Source organism: Emericellopsis cladophorae (genome assembly GCF_022114955.1).
Source record: "Emericellopsis cladophorae strain MUM 19.33 chromosome Unknown NODE_8_length_656085_cov_119_647849, whole genome shotgun sequence".
Taxonomy (NCBI): domain Eukaryota; kingdom Fungi; phylum Ascomycota; class Sordariomycetes; order Hypocreales; family Bionectriaceae; genus Emericellopsis; species Emericellopsis cladophorae.
In genome coordinates this window covers 375,162-389,492 of record NW_026250933.1, presented here as the reverse complement: position 1 = coordinate 389,492, position 14,331 = coordinate 375,162, and the positions used below count along the sequence as shown (strand labels likewise).

Genomic DNA, 14,331 nt, shown 5'->3' with positions numbered 1-14,331 from the left:
GCTGCCCTCACGCAGTGCCTCTGTCTTGTGGCTGCCTCGGACCACAGGGCTAAACAACACCTCAGGCTACCCCCAAAAGAGCAAGTTCTTTCACCAATCGAGTTCCGGGGTCACTTAGCTGCCGCAGTGAAGCAGTCTCTTGACATGGGGTTCCTCCAAGACAAGCTAGTGATCCTTCAGGTGTGCACTCTCATGGCCTTCTACGCCGATCAATTCAACTGTAGCGAAGTATCCATACCCTACGCCTCACAAGCTGTGCAGCACACACAAACACTTGGGCTTCATCTGGGCTGGCCTGACGACGACCCGCAGGCAAAGAAGGCCAAGCGCTTGTTCTGGTGTGTTTGGGTCGTTGATCGGCTCAATGCCGCCACCAACGGCAGACCGGTCATGATGCATCGGCAAGACATAGAGCCTACCATTCTCACGTCTTCTGTCGAGCAGGCACCCGCATTTCAACTCCTCATCAGGGTCTCGCAATTCCTCGACGCCGTCATTGCCCAGTATCGTCCAAGATCCGCAGATGCAGAGGCCTTGCCGCAATCTGACAGTACAACGTTCGAAGTCCTTGTGTATGAGACAGGGGCGTCCACAGTGTCAAATGCTCTCCTAGGTAATGGGGTTTTCCCGGTCGCAAATGCAAAGCTGACTCTCGCTCTAGCCACAATCGAAGTCTATTATCTTGCTGTTGTCATCCTGCAAAATCGGCCAAGAGAGCATACGGAGCGGCATCAACCGCCGCCTAGCAGTGAGCTTCAGATGTTCGCCGCCACAAGTATCGTTGCCATCACCTTGGAAGACTTCAAAACTTCGGTAACGCTTCTGCCCATCGTTCCATATGCGGTATCCTTGGCCGCTTCTGTGGCCTACAAAACACTGAGGAATAGTGCCATGGTATATCGCCGGAAAAGGGCGTACGCCTTGTTCCATGGTAGCTGTGAGATTCTTGACGACCTGAGCTCGGTGTTTGCTTCGGCAAGAGCAGTGGCGAAACTTGCTACAGATACCATGCAGGAAGTAGAAAGAGTCGCGGCCGACAGAAGCAAGGCGAGACGAAGGCCCCAGTTCTCGGAATCGATCGCGCGCGACCCTTCCAGCGCCATGGAGCCTGCTGCGGAAAGCGAAGAACAGCGTATACAGGCAGAGGCGTTGCAGGAAGCGCCGAGCGAGGAGACGCAAGGAATGGGGCAAACTGCTCAGCCTGCCATGGTTTCGTCCGATGCCTTAAAGAACCTGACCTGGGGCGACTCACCTTCCATGATTAACGACTGCATTGGTGACGCGGAATTATTCAACAATTTGGATCCGAGCTTCGACCTGGATCGCATTGATCAACTCTTCTCAGCCAATTTGGACCCGACACAGCCGCTGCCTACTCAGTCATGGTTTGCCGATCTTGATCTGGAGTCATAGATCAAATATGTACAGTCGACCTGCGTCTTGTTAAAAGATCCCCTTTACCACGATTCGAGGACGACTTCCCAATTTGGAATTCCACGTCGCATATGTTAAAGCCAATGCTCCCGGAACTAGGTGGATAATTTCCTAAATAGGAAGCTACCGTGCGGGGAGGGCCTGAAGCAGTCGCGGCGCGCAAGGTATAAGTGGCTCACGTCACGTCCGCCGGGATAAAGGAGAAGAGCAATCATTTGAACAGAGGTTGCTGTATCTCTTTTTATCTTCAATCTCAACTCTATTGTTCCAGAAGACTTGGAACTGCCTCATTGCCCTAAATGCTTCGGACGCGCACTACCAACATTGCGAGGTGTGGCACGGCAGGGTTAGCGACTACCCTAGCCGGGACAAGGACGATTGCAACTCAAGCTCAAGGTGCCAGGAAGGAAGGCGACATATCGTCAGTGTTCCGCTCACTCTCTGGCAGCGATGAAGCGGAAAAACTGCCCCAGCGTTTCGCAGATGTGAAGAAATCCTTGGTCCAAGATAGGGCTGCTCTCCATGCAAGCTGGGATCGGCTTCTGCTGAAGCTCAGGGACGAGACACAAATCGTCAAGGCGCAAGGCTCGAGCTGCATTCCTCAAATCGACTTTTCCGATATATACAATGCCCCGAGAAAATTCAGCTCTGCCCTCCGGAAGCGTGGAGTCGCCATTGTCAGAGGCGTAGTTCCTGAAAAGGAGGCGCGCGAGTTCAAGGAGGAGACTGAACGATACGTGGCAGCAAATCCTTCCACAAAGGGTAAGCCTTCTTGTCTTTGGCATATGGTGCGTGTCTTGAACTTCCTCTGACATACAACAGCGTTCCCAGCCGACAATCCAGCCGTTTTCGAGCTGTACTGGTCGAGACCTCAGCTTGCGGGTCGCCTTCACCAAAACATGTTGGATGTCCAGCGTTTCCTGATGTCTCATTACCATTCTCGGACGCCGCACGCCATGTGCTCAACACAGCAGCCTCTGGTGTACGCAGATCGCATTCGCATCCGTCAGCCTGGCGACGCTGGCTTTGCTCTAGGTCCACACATCGACGGTGGCAGTGTTGAGCGGTGGGAGAAGGAAGGCTACGGCAAGGGTCACGTATACGATAAGGTGTTTGAGGGCAAGTGGGAGGAGTTTGACCCGTGGGAGCTCAGCACACGACTCGATGCGACACAAGATCTCTACCAGGGAGCTGGAGCCTGCTCAATGTTCCGCATGTTCCAGGGGTGGCTGAGCATGTCGCATACTGGCCCACGCGAGGGTACCTTGTTGGTGAATCCGTTGCTCTCACTATCCACGGCTTACTGCCTTCTTCGACCCTTCTTCACGCCGAAACGCCAGCCGAACCAGTCCAGCAGTCCATCAGATTACCCCTCCGAATATCTGGCTCCGGACAATTGGGTATGGGCAGACGAAACGTCGCCAGATATCCAAGGTGCCTGGCCCGGGAACTGTCAGGAGCTGAACCACACATGGCACCCTCACCTCGACTTGCCCCATACCATGGTGCACGTCCCTCAGATCAAGCCAGGAGACTATGTGGCATGGCACTGCGATACGATTCATGCGGTTGACATGGTCCACGAGGGCCAGTCGGACTCGAGCGTCATGTACATACCTGCTTGCCCCATGACAAAGCTCAATGTAGAGTATGCGCGTCAACAGCGTGAGGGCTTCCTACAGGGGATCCCCCCCGCTGATTTCCCAGGGGGTGTGGGCGAAAGTCAGCATGTTGGACGGCCTGATGTTAATGCGGTCTTGACGATGGCTGGTCAGGATGCCCTGCGCGGGTTTGGTATGGCACCGTTCGCTACTGAAGAAGGGAGGAGTGAAGGCGAGAGGGCAATTTTCAAGTATGGCAACGAGGTGATGGGATTTCAATCAGGTATTGAGACGTCAAATCACATTTGAGGCTTCTTACATCTATCGTCCAACAATGTAATAGTTGCTACCTCGGGCAGCAAGAATAAAAAGTGTAGGGTAGGCCATGAGACACGCATCCTAGTTACGTTTGTTACCATGTAAGTACGTTGGTCCCGAACCCCACCACCAAAATGTGACCCCGCGGAACCACCACAGCCTACCAGCTCCAGATGTTCAGCTCCCACTCGTAAACCAGCGCCTGAACTTTCCCCTGCTTTTGCCAGATCTGTCCTCAGCGACGGCGGAGCATGTCAGCATTGCATCCAGATTATTCGGACATGCACAGGTAGAAGACAAAAGCCGACCGACGACGAAGAACTGCAGCCGCTCAGGCGGCACTAGCGGACGCAACATGAGCTTCGCCATCGAGGTGCCGGGGGGCGCCAACCCGTTGAACTTCCAGGATCTCTGTCGGACGCTCAGCTCGGCGACAACATCACTCGACTATGCGCAGCGGCAAGCGGCCGAGCAGCAGCTGACATCATGGGAGACGACGCCTGGATACTACAGTTCACTCCAGGTAAGCCTTGACCGAGAGTGGTGCCGGTGATGCACGTGCTGAAAGAGTTTCTCGCTAGGCCGTTTACCTCGACAAGTCGCTTCCCATCGAGCCACGCTTCCAGGCCGTCATCCAGCTCAAAAATGGTATCGACAAGCACTGGCGTCACTACGCCGCGGCCAAGCAGGGAATATCATCTGACGAGAAGAATGCGATCCGCCAGCGCCTCTTCGAAGGTACCGTTGACGAGGTCGAGGAGCGACTCGCCGAACACAATGCATATGTAACGGCCAAGATTGTGCGCATCGACTACCCGAGCGACTGGCCGGACGCGCTTTCACAAATCATCTCCCTTCTCCGGTCTTCGAGGGACAGGGACCAGAGGAAGCTATTTGGGTCCCTGCAGATCCTGCTACAGGTGGTCAAGGAGCTGGGCACGGCGAGGTTAAAGAAGAGCCAGACGGCACTGCAATCAGTTACGCCCGAGATTGTGCATGTCCTATTGGAAATATACGCAGAGAGGTCGGAGCTATGGATCAACTACTTGACAAATCGACAGGGCGACGAGCAGGCGGCGTACCTGGCCATGTCGAATAGTCTCATCGCCCTCAAGGTTCTACGACGTCTGGTTCTTGTCGGCTACGAGAGGCCGCATGGCGACGAGACAGTGACACGCTTCTGGGGACTGTCGCAGAATCAGTTTGGGAAACTGCTGGGCTTCGTCAGCGAGGAGGCTGGCATGCCGGAGCAGTTTCAAAAGGTCGCTGCCGGCCATTTGATTCAATTCACAAAGCTTCATATCAATATGGCCGAGCAACATCCGGCAAGCTTTGCGAACCTACCGGAATCTTTGTCTCTGATACACGCCTATTGGGATCTTGTGTCCAAGTTTGCCGAAGTGTACGGGAATTCCGGAGGCATCCGACAGAACAGTGGCTCAGGAAGTGCCAAGGCCAAGGTCGAGGGCCCGCTGCCCGAGAAGCTGGCCGTCAAGGGGCTTTTGCTCTTGCGTGCCTGCGTGCGGATAGCCTTCATGCCCGTCCAGACCTTCAAGTACCGTAGTCCGGAGACCAAGGCGGAGCAAGAGGCGGCCAGGGCCATGATCAAGACGGAACTGTTCAAACCTCACCTCGTGGTACAGATCGTGAACTGCATCATCACATATCTGTTCGTCTTCCGCAAATCGGATCTCGAAGCGTGGGAGGAGGATCCCGAGGAATGGGAGAAAGAGCAGCAAAGCGAGAGTGACGCATACGAATGGCAGGTCCGACCATGTGCGGAGAGGCTATTCCTAGACTTGCTCACTCAGTTCAAGGATCTTCTGATCCAGCCACTCATGTCATATTTCCAGTCGGCACAGGATCCCCATTCCGACATTGCGACAAAGGAAGCCGTGTATACGGCCATGGGCAACGCCGCGGCCCATGTTGTCAACGTCTTTGACTTTGATGGCTTCCTGGCGACGACAGTTCTGCAAGACGCGCAACAGACTGGAGCCTTGAACAAGGTCCTCAGACGGAGGATAGCCATCTTGTTAAGTCAATGGGCGCCGGTGAAACTGGCCGACGAGAGTCGCCCGATTGTCTACCAGATCTTCCGCCACTTCCTGGACCCCAATGACGAGGCGAACGATTTGGTGGTGCGGATCACGACAGCGAGACAATTGAGGTGGATCGCGGACGAGCTCGACTTCAGCGTGGACTCATTCTTGCCGTACACGGCGGACGTCTTGAGCCAGCTCATTGGGCTGATTCAACATGTGGAGGTTGACGAGACGAAACTTGCCATTCTCGAGTCGGTCCGTATTATTGTCACCCGTATGGAGGACCAAGTATCCCAATTTGGCGACCAGCTCATGTCAAACCTACCTTCTGTGTGGGAGAACACGGGCAACGAAGAGTATATGATCAAGCAGGCTGTGATTGCCATCTTTGCGGCTCTCGTTATGAGCATGGGAACTGCCTCGCAGCGCTACCAGCACCTCATGGTGCCCTTGATCTCAGAGGCAGTGCGACAAGGGTCTGATCTCCACGTGCACCTCATTGACGAATCGCTCGAGCTTTGGAACGCCGTCCTCATGCAAAGCACAGCGCCGCTGTCACCGGAACTCATTGGTCTGGCCGAGATGGCGCTGCCCTTACTGGAGTATTCGTCGCTCACAGCTGGCGAGGCACTCAACGCTGTGGAATCGTACATACTCTTTGCGCCGAGCGCCATGCTGGAAGACAGGCTTCGACGTCCCACCTTGACTGCCCTTCTTGGCATCCTGGATTCTAAGAGCCGGGAGCAAGTCCGCAGCGGCACGACCTGCATCGAATATTTCATCCGGTCGGCTGTGGATCTTGGTGGTTCGAGTGGCGTGACTTTGATCATCCAGGACATGGTGGAGCTGGGATTCCTTCCGAAGATTCTGGGCGATCTGCACAATGCCTGGGAGGCACATCAAACGACAGGGCCGAACCGCAAGATCAGCAAGCTCAACACGGTTACTGAGAGCGACTACCTCGCCATCATAGCGCGACTCGCGCTCGCCGAACCCACAGTGTTCACCCAGATGATTGACTCTCTGGGTGGTGTTGAGAGCACTTGGTCTTGGCTGTCTGCGGAATGGTTCGAGCAGGCGCACGACATGGACAACATTGAGCGTCAAAAGCTGTACCTCCTCGCCCTCACGCGCCTCCTCGAACTTCCGTCCCCGGTCCAGGAGTTGACTCTCGGCAAGCTTCAAGACTATTTTCTGCTGTGGACGAACGTTATCTCGGATCTGCAAGACGGCAGGCAGAATGCGACGGACTGTCTCATCCTCGAGACGCCAGAGCCTACGGAATATGATACCCCAAAGTTGATAGCAGAGCGAGGGATGATGATGCGCGATCCGATACATACAATGCATGCTTACGCCTTTGTCAGAGAGAGATTGCAGGACCTTGTGGCGCGCGTGGGAGGCGAGGCTGCCTTTGAGGAGCAGTGGGTGGTCAACGTGGATGGAGATGTCATGATGAGGTTCAGAGAGGTTGCCAACTCTATGCAGTGATTGGCATGCGGACGAGTGCATATGCGCGAGGTCTCCACATAGATGATGACGAGAATCAAATGATATTGACGACCACCCAGGAAATGGAAAAACTTAGGCACCCGTAGTAAATCACAGGCCAGGGGCCTGGAGATGGGTAGCTAGCATGGGGCAGAGTACGTACTGGCATGTAATCAGTGCTGTAGTTATTAGTGTCAGAAACCGTGTGGCTCTCAATTGAGCAGTAGCTCCAATCGTCTGCGTGGCGCGTCAGAAATTCCACATCGCGACTTGACGACGTCCATTCCATCTCCTCAGCCATTGTCACAATGATGCGCCCCCGAATAGCTCGCGTGTCGCCTGGTACATTCGCGCCAAGGCAAGGCAGGTGCTTGCTCTGCGTTCGCCAACAGCGCCGGTTCGCGTCGACCCAAAAACCATCCACGCCAGCGGCTGAACCTCCCGACCATCGCAAGCTCGGCGTCCAGCAGGGCCTCTTCACCACATCACCATACAGCCCTGGCTCGCCGATATTTCTGCCCGCCGGGGCCCGCATATTCAACCGCCTTGTCGATTTCCTCCGCAAGCAGTACGTACGATATGGGTTCCAAGAGGTGATCACACCCACCATCTACAAAAAGGCGCTCTGGGCCAAAAGTGGCCATCTAGAGAATTATGGGGATGACATGTACTCTGTGACCGGATACACAAAAAAGCACGAAACCTGCGCGCATGGGCAAGAGGGAGAAGACGAGGGTGAATACGGGCTGAAGCCGATGAACTGCCCTGGCCACTGCATCATCTTTGCCAGCCAACATCACTCATATCGTGACCTGCCAGTTCGCTACGCCGATTTTAGCCCTTTGCATAGAAATGAGAACTCTGGGTCATTGAGTGGTCTGACGAGGGTGAGGAGGTTTCACCAGGACGATGGGCACATCTTCTGCCGGCCGATACAAGTGGAAGAGGAGATACGGAAAACGCTCGACTTTGTCAAGGTCGTGTACACAGCTCTCCGGCTGGGTGTTGAGTACAGACTTGCGCTCTCGACGAGACCCAAGGACCACTTTATCGGTACCGTGGAGGAGTGGGATCGCGCCGAGGATGCGCTGCGCCGTGCACTCGACAAGTCAGGCATGCCGTGGTCGGTCAATGAGGGCGACGGTGCCTTTTACGGCCCCAAGATCGACATTGTCCTCAAAGACTCTGATGGCAAGGAGCACCAGACGGCGACGGTGCAACTTGACTTCCAGCTGCCCAAGCGCTTTGAGTTGGAGTACCAAGCGCCCGCACCAGAGCACGAGGCCCGCGGCGAAGTCACAGAGGACGTGGAGAAATTGACAGTGTATGGCCCTGTGCGGCCCGTCATGGTGCACCGCGCCGTGCTGGGCTCTGTGGAGCGACTGATGGCGATCTTGATCGAGAGCTACAATGGCAAGTGGCCGTTCTGGCTCAATCCCAAGCAGGCTATCATTCTGACAGTCACCACCTCGCCGGCGGTGCTTGAATGGGCGCGCCAGGCCAAGGATGTCCTCGTTGGTAATGACGGGGCGACCTACCAGGCCCTCGAGGCGGGCAAGCTACCATCTGAAGAGCATCCACTGCGGCCCACAGGCCTGGCTGTCGACGTAGATGATACGGCGCGCCCACTCGGGACCAAGATTCGCGAAGCTAAATCGGCAGGCTATGGACTTGTGCTTGTTGTGGGTGAGAAAGACGTCCAAGACAAGATCGTCAGCCTGGGCAAGGAGCGCCTCAGCGCCTCAGCACTACGAGATCGCATGATCAACATGGTAGAGACATTCCAATAGTTTCTATGAGAATTGTAATAAAAGCTGTATAATGCCCCAACGCCTCGCTTGTCGAAAACTACTTCGCGCCACTTGTCTCGCGAGTCCCGACAGAAGTACTGGTGACCGGTGTCAGGCGTTCTTGTCAAAGGATGAGTGAGCGCAAAAGCCTCCTCGGTAACAGCCACTGCTGTGCCCACTGTTCAACCCATTGACACATCGTGATGAGGCGGTTCCTGCTTCACTTCGTCCTGGCCCGACTCATCATCGTTACCAGTATCTTCGCGCGTCTGTTGGTCCTTGACATTTGATTTCTTCTTCCCCTTCCCCTTCTTTGGCGCCTTCAGCTCAAAGTCCAACTCGGGCGTATCACTGTCTTTGTGCTCGGCCTCGTACTTCTCAAACGCGGCCAATGGTCTAGTGTGTCAGCATGGAAACCGGTCGATACTCAGTCATTGAGTAAACTCACTCTATAAGCTTGGGGTCGACTGTCTCGCCAGCGGCCTCAAGCTGTTCAATCATCATCCTTCGCTCGCGGATCTGTTCTCTCATGTAGGCAATCGTCTGTTTCAGAACAAGACCCTCTGAGCGACCCTGGCCTTCGAGTCCTGGGACAATCTCGCATAGGCGATCGAAACCATCGCGGATGTTCTGGCGGCGCTTGTGCTCTACGTTCACGCGTCAACATTTGATGTGTCCCGCCTTTCGTTTAGGGGCACCAGATGGTGGGCACGCACCGGAATTGATGTGATTCTGTTTCTTCTCTTCGGCGGTCAGACGGGCCTTGTCCTCAGTGTTGTTCGGATCGTTGGCATCTTGCCCGTCAGGCGATTTGGATGAATTGCCGACCTGTTGATCGGCGGGCGCGGATCTTGCTGGTGAGGCCATCATGCGCAACAGCAGGACAAGCTGCCGAATTCGAGGGGGAGCAGCCGTGGGCTACCGGGAATTGATTGTACAATGCTATAGCGCGTTGCTCGGACGGTTGGCGGTTACATCTAAGCTAGTGATGGTGCGGTTACAACATGTTGAGCGTGGTGCGCGTGCTGTTGAGAGAGGTGGATAAATTACCACTGAAGCCAAGGCAGGAGGTTGAAGCGATTCCTCGGTCACGCCCTCCCACGGGGCGAGATCGAATAGAGCCTGGGATCACACAGAACTCAGCATACGGCAACAGCAGCTAGCATGATCTCTGGGTTCGATCAAGATATGTATTTGAAGTTTACGGGTTTTAATTGTAAGCTAATATACGCACGTAGGGTGCCTGACATTCGATGGCCGGGACTGACATGTGACAGGACCAAAATGCCTGTGAATATCTCCGTGCAACATTGCCTTCTCACTAATATTATTCTATCCCATTTATTTTCAACTCATTCAATCCGGCTCGATCAATAGTCCGCTGGTTCGTCTTCTTCCGCCACTTCCTCTACATCTTGCTGGAAGATCACCTTCTCTGCCAATGCAAGGCACTTCCTCACGGGAAGGCCGACCACGTTGTCCACGCTGCCTTCAATTCTCTCAACGAGAAGCATGCCTCCAATTCCCTGGATCGCGTACCCACCTGCCTTGTCGGCGCCCTCGCGCGTCTTGACGTAGGCTTCAATGACATCATCTGGCAGCCCGTCGTCTTCTTGACAGAAGAAGACCTTTGTCTCTTCAGTGTGCGTAGCAATCGCGTAGCCAGGGTAAGCCGCGTCCTCTCGAGGCGCAATCACTGTCACCGACGTAAGGACCTTGTGTATCCTGGTATCCCTCATGAGTTTGATCATTCGGATGTGGTCGGCTTCGTTCTTTGGCTTCTCTAACACGCGCCCATCTCGGGTGACGATGATGGTGTCTGCTGCAATTACAATGTCTGGATCTGGTATGCTTTCTAGGTGAGACTGTAGCACAGTCTCGTAGACGTCCAGCGCCTTCTGACGGGCTGTGGCCGCGACGTATTCATGTGGACCGTAGGCGGTCTTGTCGAGGTCTTCTGGCTTGGTCGAGGGGATGATTTCGAGATTTTTCAGGCCCATTTGCGCGAGAAGAGCTTTGCGACGAGGCGAGGCGGACGCGAGAATCGTTCGCTTGCTGTTCAGGTGCTTGATAATGGGGACGTCGAGGGGCAGAGGAGCGCGACGAGCCGGTGCGCTCTGGCGGATGGGGACATCAGACTTGTCGGCGCCTGTGCCAGTCCTCTCGTTGTCGGCCATGATGTCGCAAGCAGTCAGGGTTCTTTAAGGGTTGCTGTAATATGAGCAGAAGGCATCATTAGGGGACTGGAGCTACGTACTACGAGTATTTACTGAGCTCCAACGCAACCCCGAGAGGGGCAGAACTGCTGCACCTTCCCCACGATCCCGTTCTGGGCAAGGATTCAACTTCAGCGTCTATGTACGTCGACGTGCTGAGCTTTGGCGTTTTCCAAGCCAGACCGAGGGAAGGAAAAGAAGACACAAAGTCCAGACAAGCTACGATTTGTATTCTTTCTCCTGGATGGCAATTTTAATGCGCTTTTTCTAAAGATCTGCTCGGGAGCAGGTACTGCATGTGTGATCACCCAATTGGGACTAGCGTCATTCGCTCCTCCTGCCTGAGCACTCTGATCCGGAAAACCTTCCCACGTCCGTCAATTGCGATTGCCCTGCTCAAGACTCAGGTACGCGACGACCATCCGTCGCAACTCACGACATCGCGCCTTGCCACTGCAACAAGAGTAATCGCATTGCAGGTGTCTGTATATCAAACGAGCTACCTCGAGCGTCTTTCAATCTTACTCGATTATTGCGATTGCATCGCGACCAGCCGTTCTGAGCTGCCAACCACCCAACGCGTCGACAGTTTGCGCCATCACGCGTCCTCCAGCTCCCATCGACAGACCTCCGGTCCATTGAACATTTTTGCTCCCCAGCATCATCTTGTTTCGGGAGAAGACTACCCATCGCAAAACGCAGTCTCGTGTCGGGCGCGATCCGCCAGCCTACCTAGTATGGAATCGAAGCGCAAAGCAAACGGGGCTGCCAGCCCAGACTACGATGACCGCGCTGCGAAGCGTCGCAAAGTCGTTGTAAGTCATACCGAGCCCCGCCTTTGGAAAATGATCTTTTCCACACGAGTGATTCGATCGCCAGAATCTTCCGGTCTCAATCATTTCGTGACGGGCAGCGCACTCGCTTTCACATTCACCACAGACTAATTGCAGTAGGAGTCATACGACCTCTCAAAGGGCGAGACCCAGGAGTCGACAACAGCCTATGGCCTGAGCCTGCTCGATCAAATCCGTCGCACATCGGACAAGAGGTATGCTCCGTTGCAGAAGACTCGCCTGGCTTTTGGCTAACAACTGCAGCGGGCGACGTGTAGCAGGCTACTTCGAAACTCTGCCACCTCGCCAAGGCAACGAGGAATACTACGCGCGCACGCGCATGCCCATTTCCTTCGAGACAATTGAAGAGAAATTACAAAATGGCGACTTCCAGAACCTGTCCGAGCTCGAGAGCTACCTCAAGCGCATGATCACCAATGCCAAGGAGTGGTTTCACAAGTCCTCTTCCGAATTCGACGACGCGGAACGTGTTCGCAAGGCTGTCAGTAACTACATGACGAAGAACAATCCCGCGTACCAGAATAGGAACTACCAGGCGGTGGCCACGCCTCTGCCTGAAGATGGCGCAATGTCGACAACCCCTCTCAAAAGCGAGCTGGCAGTAGCGAAGACAGAAGGAGCTGCCGATGATGTCGAAGATGATGCAGACGATGGTGAAGAGAACGGCACAGGTTCGAAACGAAGGTCTATAATACTCAAACGGCGTGTGACCGCCCGTTCGAGCAGAAATTCCATCTCAACACCGCAACAAGAAACACCCCGAAAGCTGCCACCTGCGAAACCCGATCACCAGTACGAAGACGTCCCATACAAGGGTCTGAACTTCCAGCAAGCACAAGAGAAGATTGTCGAGGAGGGTCTGCGACACAGCACCGAAGAGTAGGAAGCCCTAAAGGACTCGATCGTGGTCGATGAGCTAACACAAGCAGTTATGACGGCCCCTATTTCGAGCCGTTCATCAATTTGCCTCCGCGCTCCCTCAAGGATTATTACTCGATGATCAAGGAGCCCATGTGCCTCAAAAAGCTCCAAAAACTCGTCAGGGGTGTCCAAGGCCGAAATGACGTGACAGGCGTGACCGAACTCAAGAGCTGGGCGCAGTTTGAAGAAAAGGCCAAGCTGCTGTGGACAAATGCATACTACTACAACGAGGACGGCAGCGATATCTTTGTGCTCGCGCAAGAGCTCGAAACGTTTCTGAAAAAAGAAATCAAAGAGGCCAAAGCTCATGCCTCCGAACCTTCGCAGCCGAAGATCAAGCTCAAGGTTGGGAATCAGCAGTCAGAGCCGCCATCCAACAGGAAGATTACGCTGAACGTCGGCAACAGCCGGGGCGTCTCGACCGACTCACCTGTGCCTAACGCGACCGCTTCTCCCGCTCCTGTGCCGGAAGTCAATGGCACAGGACAAGTACAACCATCATTGGCAGTACCTGAGAAAACTCGAAGTGTCTCGGTGGCGGCTCCTTCGCCCAGTCCGTCCGTGGCCCCGACTTCCAAAGGCGAAGAAACGCGCGTGTCACCGTCCGTCCGCCCGCCTAGTGCGACGCCAGCGTACGCAACGCCGGGGCCACCCAGGCCAGGGCCACACCCACCAGTGCCTGCCCAGCCTCAGTTCCAACCTTTGCCCGCTCCGCCCATGGAGCAGAAGCGGTTGAGACTTCCAGGGAAGGGTATGACTCCACACATGTTTCATTGTAGATCACAGCTAACTCGGAACAGGTCAAGCCGATGCGTTGATCTCCCAGATGCGTCTGCTATTTCACCGAAGCAGTGGTGGCGAGCCAACAGCGACCACAGTCATGCCAGACCGCAAAGAGATGCAGCAGTCTGCTACAGTCAACCTACCAGCTGACAGCAACCGCATGACCATGACCATCACACTTCCAGAGCTCCTGCAAGAACGCCATTATAGCCTGTGGGCCATGTTCGATCGCCATAACCTCAAGTGCTCGACGCCGTACGACCCGCAGCAAGCTTATGGTGATCGTGTTTTCGAAGCCATGCTACATCAAGGCCTGAATGTGATCGAGGTGCATCTTATTGCCGCGATTCCAAAGCATGAGCGCCTTCCCGGGGGCCCGGACACCGAACTGGAAATTTTCACAGTGTACGCGAATGTGATGCGGAATTAGGAATCCCAGGCAGGCGAGGCATCATTGTTTCAAGTCGAACAGGCGGGTCAAATTGAGAAGTCCCTGTACGACCAACATCAGGCGCAACACGGGACTAGTGATACGAGGATAGAGGCGCCTTCATTTCCGCCGACGCCGTGCCATGATCCGTGTCAGATGCTGCACTCGGTGCCAATAGTCACCTCAGCAACGTCCCATCGCGTACTGTCGGGGGCACCGGCAAGACCTGGGAACACTTCGCATTTGTACCCCTACCGCTGGTTGCCAAAGGGCGACTTGCGCTTCGTACAAAGCGGCCCCTGGACACCTCACAGTTATGATGCGGGTGCCGTGCTGGGCGCCAGTGCTTCTCTCAGTGATGCATCGGTACATGCGGGAGGCAAGCATGCTGTATACGGGTCAATGCTGGCACCGAAGACTGTTTAGATGACGCAAAGGCATTTGGTTG

General features: G+C 54.9%; 5 protein-coding genes across 5 annotated transcripts; 3 read left to right on the top strand and 2 right to left on the bottom strand.

Annotated features, from left to right (window-relative positions):
- Positions 1–144: 144 nt before the first annotated feature.
- J7T54_004382 (uncharacterized protein) lies at positions 145–6,889 on the top strand (the record flags this gene model as incomplete). The annotated part of the gene is made up of 6 exons (XM_051504294.1): positions 145–550; positions 662–1,385; positions 1,838–2,196; positions 2,266–3,286; positions 3,681–3,876; positions 3,935–6,889. 6 exons carry the CDS (start codon positions 145–147, stop codon positions 6,887–6,889), a joined length of 5,661 nt encoding a protein of 1,886 aa, XP_051364211.1.
- A 308-nt stretch (positions 6,890–7,197) lies between these two features.
- On the top strand, positions 7,198–8,679 carry J7T54_004381 (threonine--tRNA ligase-like protein; the record flags this gene model as incomplete). The annotated part of the gene is made up of 1 exon (XM_051504293.1): positions 7,198–8,679. The coding sequence occupies one exon, from the start codon at positions 7,198–7,200 to the stop codon at positions 8,677–8,679; it is 1,482 nt and encodes a 493-aa protein (XP_051364210.1).
- Positions 8,680–8,861: 182 nt separating this feature from the next.
- On the bottom strand, positions 8,862–9,549 carry J7T54_004380 (uncharacterized protein; the record flags this gene model as incomplete). Its single annotated transcript, XM_051504292.1, has 3 exons — positions 8,862–9,075; positions 9,128–9,326; positions 9,396–9,549. 3 exons carry the CDS (start codon positions 9,547–9,549, stop codon positions 8,862–8,864), a joined length of 567 nt encoding a protein of 188 aa, XP_051364209.1.
- A 500-nt stretch (positions 9,550–10,049) lies between these two features.
- On the bottom strand, positions 10,050–10,856 carry J7T54_004379 (uncharacterized protein; the record flags this gene model as incomplete). The annotated part of the gene is made up of 1 exon (XM_051504291.1): positions 10,050–10,856. The coding sequence occupies one exon, from the start codon at positions 10,854–10,856 to the stop codon at positions 10,050–10,052; it is 807 nt and encodes a 268-aa protein (XP_051364208.1).
- A 776-nt stretch (positions 10,857–11,632) lies between these two features.
- J7T54_004378 (Protein polybromo-like protein) lies at positions 11,633–13,883 on the top strand (the record flags this gene model as incomplete). Its single annotated transcript, XM_051504290.1, has 6 exons — positions 11,633–11,710; positions 11,849–11,943; positions 11,993–12,420; positions 12,502–12,628; positions 12,679–13,421; positions 13,471–13,883. The coding sequence occupies 6 exons, from the start codon at positions 11,633–11,635 to the stop codon at positions 13,881–13,883; spliced, it is 1,884 nt and encodes a 627-aa protein (XP_051364207.1).
- Between the last annotated feature and the right edge of the window lie 448 nt (positions 13,884–14,331).